The sequence below is a fragment of the Grammomys surdaster genome, unplaced genomic scaffold (genome assembly GCF_004785775.1).
Source record: "Grammomys surdaster isolate TR1022 unplaced genomic scaffold, NIH_TR_1.0 126131, whole genome shotgun sequence".
In the NCBI taxonomy this organism is placed as follows: Eukaryota; Metazoa; Chordata; class Mammalia; order Rodentia; family Muridae; genus Grammomys; species Grammomys surdaster.
This window is the reverse complement of record NW_021620939.1, coordinates 6,857,397-6,879,094: the sequence shown is the minus strand read 5'-3', so window position 1 is coordinate 6,879,094 and position 21,698 is coordinate 6,857,397. Positions and strand designations below refer to the sequence as shown.

The window sequence follows — 21,698 nt, the reverse complement described above, 5'->3', positions numbered from 1 at the left end:
TTAGGAGGAGAAGGTAGCTCTAGGTGTTCCCTGCTTGGAAGTGTTAGTTCTCTCCTTGGCGAAAGATTGAACCATTCCCACAAGCATCTTGGGATTGAAGTAGGAATGCCCTAAGCCCTGTCGTTAAAAGACCTCTGGGTCCTTTTAGAGCAGATGCAGAACCATAATACAGAGGACATTATTGGCTCTTGAGAGTTAATACAAAAATTGGAAATGGGTTTGAAAGTGTCAGGCATGCAAGCAGCACTGAGGAGAGCTTTCTCAGGGTTTCATTGCTGTGAGCAGACACCATGGCCAAGGCAACTCTTAGAAAGACAACATTTAACTGGGGCTGGCTTACAGATTCAAGAGGTTCAGTCTATTATCAAGGTGGGAGCATGGCAGAATCCAGGCAGATATGGTGCAGGAGTAGCTAAGAGTTCTACATCTTCATCTGGAGGCTGCTAGGAAAATACTTCAGGTAGCTAGAACAAGGATATTAAAGCTCACACTCACAATGACACACCTACTCCAACAAGGCTATACTTCCTAATAGTGTCACTCCCTGGGCCAAGCATATACAAACCATCACAAGAGGTAAACTAGCACTGGGGGCAGGGAGGGTGCTTGCAAGTCCACACTGCTGGTCTTGGCCTTCGGTGTGTTGCTCTTACGCTTACCACTGGGTACACAGTGATGTACAAGAGGACACTACCCCCTAGAAGTGCCTTTAGTTCATGACAGAACAGACATAGAATGGGTGTCACTAGGGATTTTTTTTGTTTGTTTTATGTGTGTGGGTATTTTGTATGCATGTGTACTGTGTCTCTTTATCATACACATACCTGCTACCTAAAAGGTATATGGATGTTGGGAACCAACGCCCCTCCACTTACCCCAGGTCCTCTGCAAGAGCAACAAGTATTCTTAACTGCTGAGCCATCTCTCTAGTCCCACTAGCGAACTAGTGAATACGATTTTCTGGGCAGCAAGGACCAGTTAAGATAGGGCCATCCTTGAAAATCATTGGGCATGCTGGGCGGTGGTGGTGCATGCCTTTAATCCCTGCACTTGGGAGGATTTCTGAGTTCCAGGACAGCCAGGACTACACAGAGAAACCCTGTCTCGAAAAACAAAATAAATAAATAAAAATCATTAGGCATAGGGTAACATGGTGTTCATACTACTGGTGATCTTTGCATATGATGTCCCTGGCAAGATGGTTCAGTGGGAAAAGGCATTTGTCTGATAGCTGAGGAAGAGCCTCAAGATCCTTGTGGCAGAAGGAGAAAAACTAACTCCTGTAGGTTGTCCCCTGACCTCCACACTCTTCCCATAGCACAAACATGTATATACACACATTTAAATGTAAAAAATAAAATGCCTTTTTAGGGTCTGGAGAGATGGCTCAGCAGTTCAGAGCACTTGCTGTTCTTGTATAAGACCTGGGTTCAATTCCCAGCAGGCACATAATGGTTCACAATTGTCTGTAAATCCAGTTCTGGGAGATCCAGCACCCTTTCCTGGCCTGCATAGGCGTTCATATGCTGCACAGGTTTTTCTCAGATTTTTTTAATAAGGCTAGCTGAATATACTACATACTAATATCCAAAAGACACAGTATCCTAGGTAAAATGTCAGGTTTTGTAGCACATACACACCTATAATCCCAGAGCCAGGAAAGTTAAAATGATAAAAAAATTTTTGTTTTTGTTTTTCTTTTCCGAGACAGGGTTTCTCTTTATAGAACTCACTCTGTAGACCAGGCTGGCCTTGAACTCAGAAATCCACCTGCCTCTGCCTCCCAAGTGCTGGGATTAAAGGCGTGCGCCACCACCGCCCGTCTAAAATGATAATTCTTTTAGTTGATATTTATCAACAGTTGAAAAGTATAGTTTTAGAAATTGTCTGTTGTCCCTATTACACAAGAAACTGGCTCCTGACCTAAGTAAATACAGGAAACTACAGAGGGGGAAAACCCTGGAACCTGCTCTGGAATCAGGCCTTTAATTTGGGGGAGAACCTCTTGGCTCTGCCTCACATGTACTGGGGTTACAGGCGTGTTCTACTACACCCAACTAAGAAATTGGAATATTCCTAAGTGGTCAGTAAAGATTTCTCTGTTTACATCATTAACTTTGTTTTTGAGACAGAATCTGCCTTCACCTCCTAAGTGCTGAGATTACATAGGTGGGTACCACCATGCTGATTTGAGACTAAAACATTGTAGCAGTAATTAACATTCCTTTGTGAATTAACTTTAGGGAGCTGGGGAGATGGTTGAGTGGGTAAAGCTTGAAGTCTAGAGTTCAGATCTCCAGCATGTAAATAAAGGCTGAGTAGGCACTGCAGTCAGCCTATAATCCCAGTACTGGGGAGGTGGGTCTAGGATTCTCAAAGCCAGTTAACTAACCAGACCAGCTCAGTTGGTGAGCTCTGGGTTCAAGTGAGAAAGCCTCTTTGGTGAATATGGTGGAAAGTAATGGAAGTCGTAAGTATTAACCTTCAGCTGCCATGAATACACACACACTAAAAATAAATTCTGGGACAAGAGGCCATGTCCTTACTGCTTTTGCTTCTGTATAGGGACAACTAGGTGGGCCACCAGAGATCTATGGACCCACCTCTTATGAAGATGTATGACCATTGGCGCTGCTTTTTTTTTTTTTTTTTTTTTTTTTTTTTTTTTTTTTTTTTTTTTTTTGCTAAATCAACATTGCTACTTGTTCCTTTCTGACCCAGAAAACTCAGGTACCTATATCTTTTTGTGGGTTAGGAAGATTAACAAAGTACTCCTTGAAGTTGACTAGATTAGCTAATAAACTTCTGGCAGTTAGTGACCCTGAAGAAGCCTGCCATTGTAGAATGTTGGAAAGAAGTGAGCTGTCAGGTGTAGTACCTTACTGCATTGGGAGAGTGGGGACGGGTCAGCTGCACATCTGAGGGTGGCCCCCTAAGGAGAGCTGCTGCTTTATAATCTGAGTTTTATTTTCTTCAGAGGCCAGAGTGTCCTGATTAAAAAAAACCTTCCACCCTCCCTCTTCCTGTCCAGTAACTTTAAGGCACCAAACAGCGCCTGCTTCATTTTGAGGGATACAGGCTGGAGCTCAACCTGAGCACACTGGGCAGCTTCTTAGCAAAGTTCGACTGGCAGGATTCCCTCAGTGGTCCAGTCTGACTGCAGAAGGGCCTTCAAGAATATCTACAAGGTCGTGGGGGGCAAGCTGCAAGAACATCTGATGGCACATGCCTAGTAACTCCAGCATTTGAGAGGTGGAGGCAGGAGAATAAATTTATCCTCCTCTCCTTTCGAGTTTGATGAGCCAGCCTGAACTATATGAGACCCTGTCTAGGTTTTTTTGGTTTGATTTGGTTTTTCGTTTTGTTATTGTTGTTAAAAATTATTTTTTTTTAAAGAACGGAAGCTGGAGAGAGGCTCTTTGGTTAAGAACCCCAAAGTTCTTAGTGTTCTTGGCGAACACACAGGTTTTAGTCCCAGCACCAACATGGTGACTTACAAACATCTGTAACTCCAACTCCAACACCCCTTCTATCTTCAAATACCGGCACACATGGAGTGCACACACAAATATACAGCCATTCCATATACATAAAATGTTTTAAATAAACCAAACTCGTGGGAACTACTCTATAATCTCGTCATCTGGTGTGCAGTCGTTGGCCTCAGCAGCCCACTATGTCATAAAACACTGCCTCGCATTTCTGTCACTCTGACTCCCCTCTTCCAGGAGTGAGAAAATGCCCACTATATTTTTCTGGAAGGAGGGAAGGGGGCATCTTCTCCCGAGAACCAAAAAAACTACTAATAGCAATGGTGTCTGTCCTAACGGTGCTCCCCTGATGTGCCTCCACATTTGCGGATGGCCTTCTGGGTTGCAGTGTATACAGCTCCGGGAGCGACTAGCCCGGTGCGGACGAGGTCCCAGGATCTCTGTAAGGACTGATGGGTGCGGCTCCATGTAGGCGCAGCATCCCGAAGCACCGTCTCCTAGTGACCGCGGTGCGCGCTGACTCCGCCGTCCTGGTCCCAGCGACTGCGCAGCGCGAGCACCCCCGCGGCCCCTCCCCTGGGCGCGCGCGCGACCTGGGCGCCATGGCGGCAGCGGTGGCGACCGTGCAGCGGCCTGAGGCTGTGACGGTCGAGGAGGCCTCGAATCTTCAGTGGCCACTGCCACCAGAGCATCGCCCTTCCGTGACAGCGACCGGATCAGGCGATGGTGAAGAAGCACCGGTGCGGCCGCTGTGCAAGCCACGGGGCATCTGTTCCCGTGCCTACTTCTTGGTGCTGATGGTGTTCGTGCACCTGTACTTGGGCAATGTGCTGGCCCTGCTGCTCTTCGTGCACTACAGCAACGGGGACGAGAGCACAGACCCCGGGCCCCAGAGCCGCGAGCAGAGCCCCCAGCCAGTGCCAACCTTGGGTCCCCTCACCCGGCTGGAGGGCATCAAGGTAAGAACATCCTCTCCACCCCTGCTTCCCGCCCCCGCGCTGAGCGGAGCTTCAAGAATTGCCAAGCAGAGCCAGAAGGAACCGTGGCTCAGCTCTGGGCCACCACGCTGCCCCACGGATCACTGTGCGCGGGTCACGCGCGCGCCTACTTACTTTTCTACTGTCTCGCCCTGACACGGGACTTTTCTTGAGCAGTGCGGACTGGCACACTAGCTGCCTGCTGTGTACTTTTCCTTTAGGTGGGATATGAACGGAAAGTCCAGGTGGTCGCGGGCAGGGATCACTTCATCAGAACCCTCAGCCTCAAGCCATTGCTTTTCGGTAAGTCTGCAGGACATTGCTGGGAAGGGCCGGGGAGGAGCGGGGGCTGCAGCATCCACCCTGAGGCTTCTTTTGACCGTGTGTTTTCTGTTTTGAACATGGCTGCTTCGTACAGGCGCTCTTTGAATTCAGAGGATTACTAAAGTAGAGCTCCCTTTTCCGTAACAGGCCAGAGGTTTCTTTTCCACACTTCCCTCCCAGCACCGTGCTCCCCTCAGTGGACCCTTCCATCATAGGCCGGGCAGCAGGACCCCGAGACAAAGGTTCAAACAGTTTACTGAAATTATCTTTGGACAGTCTGTGCTACTAATCTGTCACCTTCCAGAATCCAGGGCAGGGTGAGAAACTGATAACCAGGTGCCAGCTGACCTGGGGGCTTCTGGGGAGATCACATTCCCAAGGCTGATCCTGTGGTCTGGTGAGACGCAGGCTGTCCTTGTTGGAATGAACTGATAACCCTCAAAACCAGTGGCTCCCTAGAGGGGTGCTATTCAAAGGCTTAGCAGCTTCTTTCTTCCAGTATTTGAGATTCCTAGGATTCTTGTCTTTCACCCTTCAAGGGCAGAGCCTTTTAGGGTGACTCTTTGTAGCCATATCACACACAACTCCTGTTTTCTGAGTTCTTATTATTCAAACACAAAAACACGGTGTTGTGAAGACCCCAAAGTCTTCCAAAGACTACCAATGTCAACATGGTGAGGTCACTTGCCCAGGTTAAATTTCTGCAACCCTAGCTGTGTAGTGGTGGCACCTGCCTTTAATCCCAGCACTTCAGAGGCAGAGCAGGTGGATCTCTGAGTTCAAGGCCAGCCTGGTCTACAGAGTGAGTTCCAGGACCACCAAAACCACACAGAGAAAACCTGTATCAAAACAACAACAACAAACAAAACAAAATCTGTACAGACACATGGTCTTGGTGATATGAATTAGCAGACCCACGGCTGTCCTTGGCTGCTGGGGAAGGGAGTTTGTAGAGTATTAAGAGCTCTCTAGGCTGGAGAGATGGCTGAACAGATAAAGGTGCTATAACGCCTGACTATCTAAATTCAACCCCTGCGATCCACATGGTGGAAAACAAGAACCCACTCTCACAAGTTGTCCTCTGCCCTGGTTTCCAGTACCCCACTCTGCCCCAATTCTGGAAGGTGACAGATTAGTAGCACAGACTGTCCATAGAGAATTTCAACAAGTGTTCTTAACCACTGAGCCAACTCTCCAGCCCCCTTTTTTTAAAGAGGATCTGGGTTCCATTCCCAACATTCACATGGAGGCTCAACACCTCCTCAAGCCACAGACACACATGTGGTACACGAACACACATGTAGGCAAAAGATTAATATACATAAAGTAATAAACATGTCTTTAAATTTTTAAAAGAAGAAGCAGTCTGGGCAAAGCCAAAAGCATGCTTCTTCTGTAGAGCTGAGAGGGCCCTGGCTGGTGCTCTGGATAAGAGCTATAAATAGCACCGTCCCATGTATGCTGTTCTGAGAAGGGCCCTACAAGGCTGTGAACTGTTATCATTGGTATTACTGTGATACCATAGAGCCTGTGTCAGGTCCTAATCCAGGTATTGGAAACAGCTTTTTCTGAGGCTGATGTTGGAATGAGGAAGAAACAGGATAAACAATTAACTGGATGTGATACGGTAGTGACCACAGAGGAGCAGAATTTTACCCTGGTAGAAGTGGGCCTTCCTGGGGGGCAGTGAAGATTCAGCTTGGAAGCTCTCCAGGAAGGGAGATCCAGGCCTGTGAACAGACATGTTCAAGTGTTGGATTTTCTTTCATTAGCTGTCAGCCTGTACATGTCTAATTCAAGTTCCTGTTAGCTTAGGTGGACCATAAGACTAGAGTCCTCTGGCCGGGCGGTGGTGGCGCACGCTTTTAATCCCAGCACTTGGGAGGCAGAGGCAGGCGGATTTCTGAGTTCGAGGCCAGCCTGGTCTACAGAGTGAGTTCCAGGACAGCCAGGACTACACAGAGAAACCCTGTCTCGAAAAAAAACAAAACAAAAAACAAAAAACAAAACAAACAAACAAAAACAAACAAAAAAGACTAGAGTCCTCTGAATTTGCAGCTTGTCCTATAAAGAAGATAATTAAAGACCCAGATTTAAAGTTCCCAAGAGTAAATTACCAGAAACAGAAGAGTTGAAAGGATAGTAAACCTTCTGCTGGGCCTATCAAAATGGGTCCCAGTTTCTGCCAAAACTTTCAAAGGGTACAACTAAGGCTCTTGGCAACATCACGAATGCTGTGTAACTCCTGAACATGGGAGGGAGAGGCAAGAGGATCCTGAGTTTGAGGCCAACCTGAGCTACACATATACAGTAAGTCTGTGCCTTGGCTACATGTCGAGAATGGATGTAAACAAGCAAAACAATACCAGGACAGACAGACAGACAGACAGACAGACAGGCACTGGAGGCTGTGTGGCTTCCTTTAATCCCAGCACTGAAGATTGAGGTTGGGGGGGGGGGGGGCACAGAGTACAGAGGCAGATACATCTCTGAGTTCAAGGCCAACATGGTCTAAAAATATAGTTCCAGACTAGCCAAGGTTATCCAAAGAGACCAAGTCTCAAAACCAACTAACCAAACAAACAAACAAAAAACTGAGAGGCTGGAGAAGTTGTCAGTTAAGAGCACTTGCTTTGTTTGCAGAGGATCTGTCCCCCGATACCCACATAGCAGCTCATGACTGGCTTTGACCCCTGTTCAGGCGAACCCGGCACATCTAGGGTATAGGCACCATATGTAGTCCACAGCCATACATGCAGCCAACACACTCACATAAAAATTTTTTAATTTATTTTTTTAAACCAAGCTTTAGGTGCTGGAGAGATGGCTCAGAGGTTAAGAGCACTGACTGCTCTTCCAGAGGTCCTGAGTTCAATTCCCAGTACCCACATGGTGACTCACAACCACCTGTCATGAGATCTGGTGCTCTCTTCAGCCTGCAAACATACATGCAGGCATACAGCTGTATACATAATAAATCTTAAAAACAAAACAAACCTTCAAGCTTTAAAAAAGCATGGAAAGGGGCTGGAGAGATGGCTCAGAGGTTAAGAACACTGACTGCTCTTCCAGAGGTCCTGAGTTCAACTCCCAGCACCCACATGGTGGCTCACAACCATCTGTAATGGGATCTGATGCCCTCTTCTGGTGTGTCTGAAGAGAATGACAGTGTACTCACATACATAAAAAAGCATGGAAGGTAGGAACGCAGCCCAGCTGGTAGTACCTTGCCTATCTATCTAAAGTGGCCATAGGTTTAATCTTCAGCACCAAGCACAACAGCACAGTAGGGATTGTAGTGCAGGCCTAGAATCCCAGCACTCTGCAAGAAGAGGAAAGATCAGGAGTCTAAGGCCATCCTTAGCAAGCTTGAGGCCAGCCTGGGCTATGTAAGCCTTTTGTGAAGGGTTGAAGGTCAGGAGCTCAGGCATGGATAGCCCAAGCTTGCTCTTTGAGTCCCCATTTTCCCCCAAACATTTGCATTGCTTATTGATCAGTTGGTGGGAGATATCTTAGGTTTTATCATGGAAAGTCCCTGGGCTTGCTGCTTGGCCAATGGACAGGGGCTAAGGAGGAAGAGTTCAGGGTTCCATTCATAATTGCTAATCCCAGCACTTGGGAGGTGGATGCAAGAGGAGGATTGGGAGTTCAAAGCCAGCCTGGGTGTTTTAGTTACTATTCATTAGCTGTGAAGAGACACCATGACCAAGCCAACAGAGCAGAAAGAGTTTTATTGGGGCTTAAAAGTTCCAGAGGGTGAGTCCAAGAGCATTGTGCTGGGGCTCGTGGCTGTAGGCAGGCATAGTGATGGAACAGGAACTGAAGTTTACATCTGACCCACTGGCTCAAGGCAAAGAACTAACTGGGAATTGGCCTGGGCTTTTGAAGTTTCAAAGCCCACCACCCCCAAAGACACTCCTCCAACAAGGGCACACCTCCTATTCTTTTCCAAACAGTTCTATCACCTAGGGGCCAATTATTTAAACAAGAATCTATGGGGGCCATTCTAATTCAAAATGTTGTCCTGGGCTACATAAAAAAGAAACCACAGGGCAAGCAGTCTAAAGCCTGTGTAAAGGTCCAGAATGCTATGATATGGGAGCTGGATGGTCCAAAAAACACCTTGTCCCAGGAAAGAGCAGAGTGCGCCTGTCTGCTGTACTCGCCTGTCTGCCATCCATTGGCCTGATGCCCGCTGTCATCCTCAAGAGGTAGGAAGAATGGCTCACTCCCAGCCTAACCCTGCTGTTTCTAGCTCCCAACCTGTGACATACCAGATGCCCAAGGGATGTGAACTGGAACAAGGTCCCCCATTTCTGTGGAAGAAGAATTCTTCAGTACAGAGAAGAATCCACACACTCTCTAATCTCTCTCTTTTATCCTGGCTTTCTTTTGCTTGTTTATATTTCATGATAATTAGCCCAGACATGGACTTAGAACTTGCTTTGTAGCTCAGGTTGGCCCTAAACTCAGGCTTCTCCTGCCTCTTCCTCCCATCTTCAGGAGTTACAGGCCTGTACAGAAACCTAATCTTCATTGTTGTTTGAGACAGGCTAGTACAAGCTCTGCTAGAGCTTGCTATGTAGACATGCTTAAAACTCACAGCAATCCTCATGCCTCTGCCTCCAGAGTTGTGGGGTGAAAAGCAAGCACCACAACACCCCAGGCTGGAGAGATGGCTCAGTGGTTAAGAGAACTGACTGCTCTTCCAGAGGTCCTGAGTTCAAGTCCCAGCAACCACATGGTGGCTCACAGCCACCTGTAATGGGATCTGGTTCTCTCTTCTGACATGGAGGTGGACGTGCAGATAGAGCACTCATATATATATATAAAACAAGTAACTAGATATTTTTTTTTTAAATAGCATGCAGCTCTACACCGTGCTGAGAACAAACAGTTCTGAGTGGGCATCACCGCCTCAGGGATGTTGCTTTCCTACAGTGGCTCTGTTTTATCTTAACTGGCCCCTCCCCCTCTGCTTTTTGAGGTAGGGTCTTATTGTGTGGCCCTAGCTACTGGCTAGTCACTGGCTTGTAACTGATGATCCTCCTGTCTCTGTATCAGATGCTGGAGAATCACAGGTGTGTGACACCATGCTCTTTTCTGGAGTTGGGGAGTGGGATTTTTTTTAAATTAATATAATCTCTCACATTATAGCTCAGGCTGCCCCGGAACTCTCTATGAACTCATGATAATCCTCTTGCTTCCCCCTTCCAAAAGCTGGAATTTCGGATATGAGCCACCACAACTAACATGGATGTGTGTGTACATGCACAGGGGTATGCATATATGTACAGAGGCTACAGGTCAACACCACATGTCAATTTTTATTTATTATTATTGTACATGTGTATGGAGATGGATCCAGGCACACACCCCAGGGCATGCCTGTGGAGGGCAGAAGATGACTTTCTGGTGTCAGTTTTCTCCTTCGCTATGGATTCCAGGCATTGAACTTGGGTTTGTGGCAAGTGCGTTTACCCACTGGGCTGTCTCACCCACATCTACGCCTTGGTTTTTAAGACACACTAAACCTGTAACTCACTAATTAAGCTAGACTGGATAGCCAGTGGGCACCTAGGGTCATCCTCGCCTAGATTTTTTGACTTGGGTGCTGGAGTTCCAAACACAGGTTCTAAGCCGTGCATAGTTTGCAGGTCTTTTATCCCAGCACCTGGAAGCAGAGGCAGGCGGACCTGAAGCCACATAGGAAGATCCCATCTCAAAATAAATGAATGCAACTGAGGCCTCGTGCTTGCCAGGCAGGAGCCCCGCTGACTGCACTGTCACCCAGCCTCAGGTTATCTTTCTTTAGGGAGCTCTTGCTCCATGCTCCAGTCCTACCTGCACAGTGACGGTCTTTGGAGCTAGTGAGATGCTACAGATGGTTACAGTTGCTTGCTGCTCTTCCAGAGGACCCAGGCTCAGTGCAGCTTGTAATCTATCTATAATTTCAGTGCCAGCGATCTGACACCTTCTTTTATCGTTTGAGGCCACCAATCATGCACATGTGGTACGTGGACAGACATGACCGCAAAACACCCATAAATGTAAAATAAATAACATTCTTTTCAAATTGCCAATTTTCCTGCCTCAGTCTCCTGAGCAATTGGGGTCCCCTGCGTATGCTACCAGACCTGGTAGAATTTCTAGCCCCTATCCTTGGCACCAGGGTTGGTGCTACCCATGGAGAGCTAGCCACAAAATTTGATGGTCTCAGCTCTACACATAAATTGTAGTTACCAACAGGTGGCCCCCTGTACCATCCTGCTAATGCTTCCTGTATGCGGTCCTGGAAGAGCTTGCTCACAGAGCATCCAGGAGCAGCCATGCTACATGGTGAACATCAACTCTGGTGAGGGTTGGGACCTCAAATTCAACAACTCTGGTCTTGAGTCCAAATCACAGTGCCCCTAGGCAGAGTTTGTACTACGGTGCCGGTCTGCCCTTCACTGTAGAACGGATCATGGAACTAAAGGACGAGCTATGGTGTCTCTAGGAGTGCACTCTCCGCCCTCTGCACATAGCTAATTAAGATGCTCCGCCCTGACTGATGCTCTGCACTTTGAATCAGCCTCCCAGGGAAGCCATTCTCCTTACAGAGTTCCTGTCTGTTGAAAATCTCACGAAGCCAGGAACTCTCTGTATAGCCAGGGATGAGTTTGATTTTCTGATCCTCCTGCCTCTACCCTCCATGTGCTGGCTTGGCAGGTGCCCACCACCACTCCCAGCTTGTCGTTATTTGTTTGTTTCTATTGATGTTCTAGTGGCACCACACTACCCTACAGAAGTATGGTTTTGATTCTGTTCAGGCACAGAATACGGGTATGTCTCTTACATGGGTCACGGTTCGCATACATGTGTATGATGCATGAGGGGCTGGAGAGAGGGCTCAGTGGGAGGCTGCTTGCCAGGGAAGTTCACAGAACCCACATAGGAGCCGGGCACTCTATGACACACCTGTAGTTCTGGTATTCTGATGACAAGGTGAGAGGTGGAGACGGGAGAATCCCGGACTTGCAGGCCCCTAGCCTATTGGCACATGCGAGCAACCAAAAAAGAGGCCCATCTCACACAAGTCGGAAGGCAAGGACAGATGCCTGAGTTTGTCCTTGTGCTCTGACCTCCATATTCATACATATCCACTCTTACACGAGCACCCACCCCCATAGATACCATGTAAAGGGTGCCACACACTCAGAACTCTCTAGAGTCACTAGTATGGAACATGTCCAGGACACCTTGGATGACACTACAAGTCACGGTCCCTATTACAGCTGCCATGATGCACAGTGGGGGAAGTGACAAGAGAATAAGGGTTCAGGTCAGCTGCCCAGCCTCTTCCTGTGTGCCCTCCACAGCAACCCATTACTGGGGTCTCCTCCCCAGCCTGAGGCTGGTTTACTTGATCCCCTCAGGAATGATTTGAAAGGGGTGTGCTTTGACTATGACATTGAATATAGGGGAGACATTATGCCAAGACCCACTCTGGGTACTCTGGGTGGGAGGTCTTGACATCTGCTGTGACACAGATAGTAGCCCACAGGGAGGTCTCTATGGAGGATAGTTCACCAGGAAAGTCACAGCAGGCTATGAAGGCCACACAGCTGGCTTACAAGGCTTGTCACTGGCTGCAACATGTTAATGATTCTGTGGTGTGGGAGAAGCAGGGTGATCAAGTGGAACCTCTTGTGCTCCTAGCACTGCCTTGTAACAAGGAATATTCTGTGGTTGCTGGGCAACAACACTGTGGTCACCTAGCAACAGCTCTGCAGCCTGGCTTACTGCTTGGGCCACATCTCATACCTCAGCCCTTCCCCCCATTATCTCCTGTCTCCTCCCTCTAACTCAGGCTTCTTTCCAGCCTCCCAGTGCACCTCCCCCACCAGCTTCTTAGTCATCCCCATCCAGAGAGGGCTGGGGTGGGGGGCCCTACACCCTGGATCTTCACCTCCAACCTAGATGGAGCATACAGCCCACTCCCAATGCCCAGCATCCCCCTCCCAGACTGAAAGCTCTTTGACACCGCAGCCTCTGGCACAGTGTCCTGCGTCCTGGCCTTTGAGTTCTGAAAGAACTCCATTCTCAATGCTACTGATAATCCCGAGCTCCGGGAGGGGCTTGCTCTGCCCAGAGGGAGCCGTTCAGAGGCGAAGTTAAGCTGGGATGGAACAATCCGCCTTGTGACCTTTGGGCTTCATCTCTTGCCAGCATCCCTTGGGCAGACAAAGCTTCCACGATTTACTGGAATGGAGTCCGGGTCTCTATTCCAAAGTTGCAAACCTCTTGTCCTATCTTGACATTCAAGAGACTTTGATAGTTTCTGGTAACAGACTAAGACCCCAAATGCACAGGGGTCTCTGTCCCAGCATACTTGCTTCCTTCTCCCAGGAACACTAACAAAAAAAAATCTTCATTTCTTCCTTTCCCCACACCAACTCCCAATACCGATGGATGACGCTGAAAGGACTAGTGAAAACCTGGGCTTCCAGAGCAGGGCCCGGCTGGGGACCACAGCCTACTTACTCTGCACCTGGGAGCCTCTGCCCTTTTTCCTCAAAGCACTCATGGGGGCTGGGGGGTAAAGAGGGAGCAGAGGAAGACTCACAGGGCATTGGGTGGGATCCCTTGGGCAAGGTGGGCAACAGGTAATCTGCTATTGAATATGGGCTGCTATTGAACCTGCTGTCACGGGCTGGGTCAGACACATCTCAGGGTGTCCAGTGTCATGGTACAGTGTCATGGCTTGGGGGAGGGTCGTGCACTCTGTTAGATGCCAGGTGCTGTGTCACTGTATAATGCCACAGTATCAAAGCCCTCTATTCTCTTGGTCTTTTTTTTTTTTTTTTCCTTTTCTAGGTCTTAATGAGCTGGGGTTAAAAGCGTTTAAGGGCTGTGCCCACCCAGAAAGTTCTGAGGATTTTTGCAAAACTCTCAGGTTCCTGCACCTGCCTGGTTAGGCCTCGACTTACTGACTTAGCTGTTTGCTTATTCTGTTTTGTTTTGTCTGAGACAGGGTCTCTTGTAGCTCAGGCTAGCATTGAACTTGCTGTGTGGCAGAAGGTGATCGTGAACTTCTGACCTTCCTCCAGTTCCCCAGGCTTGGGATTGCAGGTGTGTCTCACCACACCCAGTTTTATGTGGTGCTTGGGATCAAATCCAGGGCTTTATCATCAAGGGGGAAGGGGCTAGAGTTATCTCCTCTGGACTTGCAGATTCCTGGTACTTAACAAAGAAATCCAGGCTCCCGGTCTGTGTTGTCTTTCTCCAGCCCCTGCCCCCCTTTTTTCTTTTCTATTTTAAGTTCTCTGTCTTTAGCAACCAAGAGATGAAAACTGATAAGCAACTGGGCCCGGCCCGTTGTTCAGCTGTGTAGCCAGCATCTGCTCACACCCTTTTAGGGTTCTGCAGGTTAGATGGGGGTCTTTGTCCTGTTCTATCTTCAATGTTACCACATCTGGGGTTCCAACACCTACCCTTGGAAGCTAACTCTGATCTCCAATCTGGTTCTGGGTATAGCGTCTGGGCAGCCCTGGACAAAGCACTGATCTTTCTGTGTTTGGGGTTCTTCATGCACTGGAGAGGTGACAGGGCCTGGCTGAAGAGATTACAGAGCTGTCAGGAATGCAGGGATGCTTAGAGCAGTGCTTGCCATTGGCAGAGTGTGATTGGCTGTGATCGTTATTAAAAATGGCTCCCATCGTGCTATAGGGCCAGTCTTCTTGGCGGTACTGCTGTGTCATCTTAGAAGCAGGAGGCAGTTCAGCCCTTTTCTCTGTTCATGTCTTGTCTCTCAAGGGTGTCCTTTTCTTTCTCTCTTTTTTAAGGTTATGGAGGTGGGGGACAGAAAGCATCTGGGCTGTGAGATGTGCTGGTTCACATTTGAGGCTCAGGGTCTAGTTCCTTCAAACCACCTGCCAGCGGTGGCTGGTGTGTGCACAAGTAGGCACAGAGCAAAGTCCTAGGGCCAACAGTCTTTACTCAAGGTATGGAGGGACTGGGGCATCCTAAGTGATACTCACTGACTACTCAGTACCAATACTTGAACAGAATAAGAGTAAGGCCCTTCAGTCTGCCCAGAGCAGTGGTTCTCAACCTGTGGGTTGTGACCCCTTTGAATATCACATAATTAACATCACAATTCAGAACAGTAGTGAACAAAAAAACAATTATAAAGTAGCAAAAAAAAAATTATGGCTGGGGATCACTACCACGTGATGAACTGTATTGAAGAGTGGCAACATCAGAGAGGCTGAGGACTACTGCTCTAAGTATTGGATGTCTTGAATGATGCTGAAAGGAAAACTGAAAGCAAGAACCAGCCATGATCCCTCTGATCTTTAAATATAAGTGCAGCCAGGTGCTTGGAAGGCAGTGATAGGCAGAGAACAGCCTGGTACCAAGCCAACAAGCAAGTACCAAGCCAGCTAGGGCTATATAGTGTGACTATGTCTCAACTCTCCCCCGCTATGTGTATGTGTGTATATACACACACACACACACTCAGGAAGTACACATCTGTAATCCTAGCACTTAGGAGACCAAGGTGGAAGGACCAGGATAGTTCAAGGATATCCTCTGCTACATAGAAAGGCTGAGGTCATCAGGACTCTGTGAAACACTGTCTCAAACACAACAGCAACAACAAAGTTGTCTGGGAGTTGGAGTGTGCCTCAGTGGTAGAGCATTTGCCTAATATATGCAAGGCCCTAGCTTCAATCCCCAGCACTGTCAGAAAAGAAAAAAGAAAAAAAAAAAAAAAAGAGGCCAACCCTCTGCCATTCAAGTTCACCCTGTGGCCTTCAGTTTCATGCAGAGGTGGCAGGTCATCACCAGCTTAGGCAGAGCTCACCCCTGTGAGCACCCTCCCTCCTTAAATGTGTGTATTGTTACCGACGAGACAGGACAAGAGACCCCTTATCCCAAACACTGGTAAAAACCTTATAGGGCAACTCAACCTTAATACATGGTCCTGCCAGGTGCCCATACCCTCAATCCCAGCACTCAAGAGGCAGAGACAAGTGGATCTCTATGAGTTTAGGGCCAGCCTGGTCTACAGAGCAAATTCCAGGCCAGCCAGGATTATACAGTAAGACCCTGTTCTCAAAAACAAAGTCCAGAGGGGATGGAAATGGAAATATAAAGTCCTCCAGATCAGTCATCAGCATCACCCACACTCCCCCCTCTTCTGCCAGAAATCCCAGGCTTCCTGAGTGATGAGGAGTGTCGGCTTATCATCCACCTGGCACAGATGAAAGGGTTACAGCGAAGCCAGATCCTGCCCACAGAAGAGTATGAGGAAGCTATGAGCACCATGCAGGTCAGCCAGCTGGACCTCTTCCAGCTGTTGGATCAGAACCATGATGGTCGCCTGCAGCTCCGAGAGGTTAGGACCCTGGGGTGTGAGTGGGTACTGGAGGTGACACCTGAAATTACCATTTTGGTTGCCATGTGACTTGACTAGCTTAGCCCTGGCCTCTGCAGTCAAATGCTACCCCAGGCTTGCTTGGACATGCTACAGCTTAAGGTCCATCCTACTTTCTCCTCTGACAGTCCCTTACTGCCCTAGAGACTCCAGAGGATGGCAAGAAAATCCCTTCATAGGGAAGACTGTTATCACTAGGTTTTGTTTTTAGTAGTGTACCTTCTGTGGGCTGAGTTTCTTGCTGCCATGTCAAAGGTGACGATGGAGTAAAGTTCCCAGGTGCCTATCAGCCTACATCTTTCTCTCCCATACCCTCACATAAGGACTTCTGAGAGAAGGTGTAGTTCATGTCACCCTAGGCCTGCTTTTCCTGACAGTGGTTGGTAGTAAGGTCCCAGCCACATGTCCTCCTGGTTCCTGCCTTCATCATAGCCAGGCTTTTGCCTTTCCCTCACCTGGAGTGTCCAAGGGTGACATGGGCCTGTTTTCATTCTGCCTTTAGCAGGTCCGGGAATGAACATAGCCCCCACACATGTGTACCTTCTTTCTGGCTTCCTTCATGGCTATCACTGAGATAGAACCTCGGCATTCCTGTGCCTTCTTCACTCATGCCCTGGCACTGAAACCTTTAGCCCTACAGCAAGACTTGTGCCTTGTCTGTTTTGGTGACTCTGTTACTAGGGGAAACACCACACTGAAGGGCTTTCCTGTGCTTTAGGTCCTGGCCCAGACTCGCCTGGGAAACGGGCGGTGGATGACTCCAGAGAACATTCAGGAGATGTACTCTGCCATCAAGGCAGACCCCGATGGTGATGGTGAGCTCCCACCTTCCACTTTCTGTGCTTGTGAGCTGTCTCCTCCCAGGAGCATGCGTGCCCTGGAAAGTGCGGGCCCTTCCCCTGCAGCAGGCGGCGTCCATGCCCAGCAGGCGGCGTCCATGCCCAGCTTTGAAAGTGTACCGAGATAGGGAGGTGAGGATCGAGGTTTCTATCGAACCTAGAGTGAAAACTCAGCTGGAGCCTGCGGCTGGACGGCTTTCCATCCCTTTAATATGATGTCAGGCTCACAACCTTCACTTTGAGTGAATCTGGGCCAAAGGATAGAAGAATTACAGCAAAGCCACCCACTCCTCCAAAGCCCCAGAGAGGTACCACTGCTTAGTGGTTTGAGCAGAGGAGTCTTCCTGTCTGTGAGATGGTCAGGAGGTTTTTTTTTTTCCTCCTAGGGTAACTGGTATTATAGGAGGAAGGGCTAGCCAACAGGGTTCCCCCCAGGATGGGACTTGAGGGAACTTCTGGGGACTGGCCCTGCTTTCACACTACAGTGTGAAAGGCCCCAGGGGAGACTCAGCCTAGGCTGTTCTCTCTCCTCACACTCTATAGGTTGGAGCATAGCTCACACCACTACAGGGCAGGTGGCAGAGCTGGCAGAGCCTGGGCCATCTTGGTCATGTGGCCCAAGTATCCCATGGAGACTCTGCTCTGGCTGTCTGGGTTTTCGGGACCAAATCAAGGTTTAAACAGAAAACAAACTTCTCTGGGTCTTCCCTTAGGGCCCGATGTGACAGAAACCAGGTTCATCTGACCCGAGTCCAGGTGGGGACACATGGCCCCCCAGTGCCTGAGGCCAGGGGCTGCCGCTACCTTTGGGGTAGGTAGGGAGGTGCTGCCTGCCGCTGTGCTCGCTCCGCATTGGCCTGACAGGCACTGACGAGGGCGCTCTGTGCAGGCGTGCTGAGTCTGCAGGAATTTTCCAACATGGACCTCCGAGACTTCCACAAGTACATGAGGAGCCATAAGGCCCAGTCCAATGAGCTGGTGAGGAACAGCCACCACACATGGCTCCACCAGGGTGAGGGAGCCCACCATGTCATGCGTGCCATCCGCCAGAGGTGAGCGCCTGAGATCGTTCTTCCTGGGGCAGGGTTTCCACACATGTCCTTTGCCAGAGCCAAAGGGATGGAACTGATGAACTAATTTGGGATTAAATATCAATTGTTAGGGCAGGAATGAGAAACCCTGAAAAACAGGCAGCTACTGAAGGTACATTAGCCTGGTTGTGGGCAAACAATTTGTATTAGAAATAAATCAAGCGCCTTTAATCCCAGCACTTGGGAGGCAGAGGCAGGCGGATTTCTGAGTTCGAGGCCAGCCTGGTCTACAGAGTGAGTTCCAGGACAGCCAGAGAACTACACAGAGAAACTCTGTCTTGAAAAACAAAACAAAACAAAGCAAAACAAAACAAAAAACAACAAAAAAAAAACAAAAAAAAAGAAAGAAATCAAGCACTCAGAAGGCAGAGGCAGGTGGATTTCTATGAGTTTGAGACCAGCCTTGTCTACAGAGTGAGTCCAGTACAGCCAGGGGTATAGAGAGAAACCTTGTCTGAAAAAAAAAAACCAGCAATCAATCAAATATTTATTTTCTGTTAATTAGGAAAATAAGGACTTATTTCTGATCAGAGAATCCCTGGCCCTTGAACAGATAGCTTCATGAGCCAGGGTAATACCTCACACCACTCATCCTGCAGTCTGTACCTAAGGCCTGGACTGGGGAGTGAAACTGTCTCAGAAAACCTGGAAAGATGAGGGCATGGCTTGGTTGGTCAAGAGCTTGCCTAGCATGTAAAAAGCTACAAGTGATCACCACACTGCAGAAACCCAGGTCTTGCTGTGCATAGCTCCAATCCCAGAACTTGGAAGGCAGAGACAGAAGCCTCAGGAGTTTAAGATTGTCCTAGGTTACAGAGTTCCAGGCTGACACGGGGCTACCTCAGACCCTATTCAAAAGAAAAAAAAAATAACGGAAAGAACAAAAAATAAAAACAGAGGTTTTTAAATGAACAATTTTATTCTAGAGAGGAGAGTCTCAAGATTCTTCTCATCCCCCTGAGTATACGGCCATCTTGTTTTCTCTATTAATTGGGTATCTCTGTGTCTGGCAGCCTGTGATGTAGAGGTCATCCTCACCACCACAGATCCAGTTCTTTGTGCTTCCCCCGCCCCCGTGTGTGTATGTGTGTGTGGTGTGTGGTGTGTGGTGTGTGGTGTGTGTGTGTGTGTGTGTAAGGTCTCATGAATCCCAGACTCACCTCAAACTTGCTAACTGCTTCTACCTCTGAGTCCCAAGTACTGGGGTTACAGGCACACACCACATCAGTTTCTGGCATGCTAGGATTGAATCTAAGGCCTTGTACATATTAGGCAAGCCCACTACAATTAAATGACATTCCTAACTCAGCCTTTCTGCTCTTAGAAATCAAGCATGGTTCGTGGGATTCCCAGGGGAGGCGGGCAAGGGTAAAGCTGGTGGCTGGCCCAGGACCCACCTTGGTCAGCTCCTTTAGGTAGCCATCCTGCTGTATACCTGCTGCCTACCAGGGTGCTGCGCCTCACTCGCCTCTCACCGGAGATTGTGGAGCTCAGCGAGCCACTACAGGTCGTTCGATATGGTGAAGGAGGCCACTACCATGCCCATGTAGACAGTGGACCTGTGTACCCAGAGACCATCTGCTCTCATACCAAACTGGTAGCCAATGAATCTGTACCCTTCGAGACCTCCTGTCGGCAAGTACCTCCCACGGGGGCGTGGCTTCGATTCCCAGACCTTGGGGATAGGTTTAACCCGGTATGGGGCCAAGAATACACTGGGCCATCCTGGCCAGCTATGTCCCTACCTTTCCCCCAAGTCTCTCCTTCATGGACTAACAGGAAAGTGGTTGCTCCTGGCCAGGCCATTGTATCTATTCAAATGAAAACACATCTAGATATCCACAGATATTCAAACTCGCCCCTGTAAGCACTGATCGTGCCTCCATTGCTGGAAGTCTCTGCCTCAGTTCCTGCCTCTGTTTCTACAGTTGTGTCCTCCTGCCTGTACAAAGTTAAGTTTTCTCATGGCCTTCTGGCTCAGTCCTTCCAGTCTCAAGGAGACTTTACATGATATTTCAGCTCTTACAAGTTCAGTTTTCCTGGCCAGATCTTTGGTTTAAGGTCACAAACTTACCTAAGTGCACTGTGATCTTGGCCACATAAGGAGAGAGGCTCTGTGAGAAAAGGGCCAGAGAGGTCTTAGCCATCCTAGCCTGATCTGTGGCCCCTGGGTATCCTGCCCGCAAGTGGGACTATCCACAGTTGGAGACTGCTCAGCAGCCCACCCCCCACCCCTGCCTTACAGCTACATGACAGTGCTGTTTTATTTGAACAATGTCACCGGTGGGGGCGAGACCGTCTTCCCTGTGGCAGACAACAGGACCTATGATGAAATGGTAAGGGCCAATGGGCTGTTCTATTACTCTTGGGGTGGTAGGGCCTTGGGCAAGTGTGTACACCCTTCTAGACCTGGGATGAGGGCACATCTGTTTTCCCTCCAGCCAGCTTTGGCTGCCTGCTCATGCAATGGCAGGCAGTCCAAAAACCTCATTGGCTTGTTGCCCACAGAGTCTGATTCAGGATGATGTTGATCTCCGAGACACGCGAAGGCACTGTGACAAGGGCAACCTTCGCGTCAAGCCCCAGCAAGGAACTGCAGTCTTTTGGTATAACTACCTTCCTGATGGGCAAGGTGAGGGCTTACTTATGGCCCAGGTCTTGGGCTTCTCCTGAGGGAACTCAGCTCTCCCTTCCACTACCCTGGAGGGCTGTTTCTGTCCGCCATAACCAGTGATTTCAAAACAGAGTAGTACTAGTATCTTAGGTTATCTCCGCCCATCTTCCTTATGCACCAGCCTTCCTGCTGTCTGGAGCAGGGAAACTTCTCTCCACAACCCAGGTTGGAAAGAACTATGGCCAGGCTCAGAAGCAAGGAAGCTTGGTTTTAGAGGGCCAGTATGTTGACCATGCCTTAGTGGGTGAGATGCCAAGTCCTTCCATGGGGATTAGATGTTTGCACAGCTCCAGGGTTTTCCCCTAACTTGTCCTTTGTTCATGTCACCTTCTTACCCCAGGCTGGGTGGGTGAAGTGGATGACTACTCGTTGCATGGGGGCTGCCTGGTCACCCGCGGCACCAAATGGATCGCTAACAACTGGATCAATGTGGACCCTAGTCGGGCACGGCAAGCCTTGTTCCAGCAGGAGATGGCTCGTCTGGCTCGGGAAGGTGGCACTGACTCGCAGCCCGAGTGGGCCTTGGACCGGGCCTACAGTGATGCCCGTGTGGAGCTGTGACGCGATGCCCTGATGCGAGTCACCCGATGCCCAACGTCAAAGACCATGCAGGTCCTCTGTCCTACTGCAGACTGAAGTTCCGGCTGACCTCCTGCCCTACCCCTCCCTGCCTGCAGCCGCGATGAAAGGCACAATTCCCACATTCACATTATTTATTGGTGTACAGCCTCCATGCTGCTCCGTTAAATAAAACTACAGGGCTTCCAGCCAGGGCCCCGCGAGCTAAGCGCCCGCTTGGGGGAGGGGAGGCCCGCCGCCCCTCCTCGCTAGTCTCACGTGGGGGGAAGGGTGACTCTCTGATCGGGCCAATCAGGAG

At 49.1% G+C, this 21,698-nt stretch overlaps 1 protein-coding gene across 2 annotated transcripts; it reads left to right on the top strand.

Annotated features, from left to right (window-relative positions):
* Positions 1-4,051: 4,051 nt before the first annotated feature.
* P4htm (prolyl 4-hydroxylase, transmembrane) lies at positions 4,052-21,608 on the top strand. Of its 2 annotated transcripts, XR_003709915.1 has the most exons (10): positions 4,052-4,450; positions 4,690-4,771; positions 15,988-16,178; positions 16,936-17,032; positions 17,770-17,867; positions 17,946-18,108; positions 19,597-19,782; positions 20,393-20,483; positions 20,656-20,779; positions 21,162-21,608. XR_003709915.1 is itself a non-coding variant. In XM_028756787.1 (9 exons), the coding sequence occupies exons 1-9, from the start codon at positions 4,094-4,096 to the stop codon at positions 21,380-21,382; spliced, it is 1,512 nt and encodes a 503-aa protein (XP_028612620.1). In that variant the 5' UTR covers positions 4,052-4,093; the 3' UTR covers positions 21,383-21,608. The 2 variants fall into 2 exon arrangements, 1 of the variants encoding a protein (XP_028612620.1); XM_028756787.1 differs by lacking the exon at positions 17,770-17,867.
* Positions 21,609-21,698: the final 90 nt, after the last annotated feature.

Coding starts and splice junctions, on each gene's coding strand:
- P4htm (XM_028756787.1), top strand. CDS start 4,094: ATGGCGGCAGCGGTGGCGACCGTGCAGCGGCCTGAGGCTGTGACGGTC. Junction 4,451..4,689: donor CCCGGCTGGAGGGCATCAAG/GTAAGAACATCC, acceptor CTTTTCCTTTAG/GTGGGATATGAACGGAAAGT. Junction 19,783..20,392: donor CCCTTCGAGACCTCCTGTCG/GCAAGTACCTCC, acceptor CCTGCCTTACAG/CTACATGACAGTGCTGTTTT.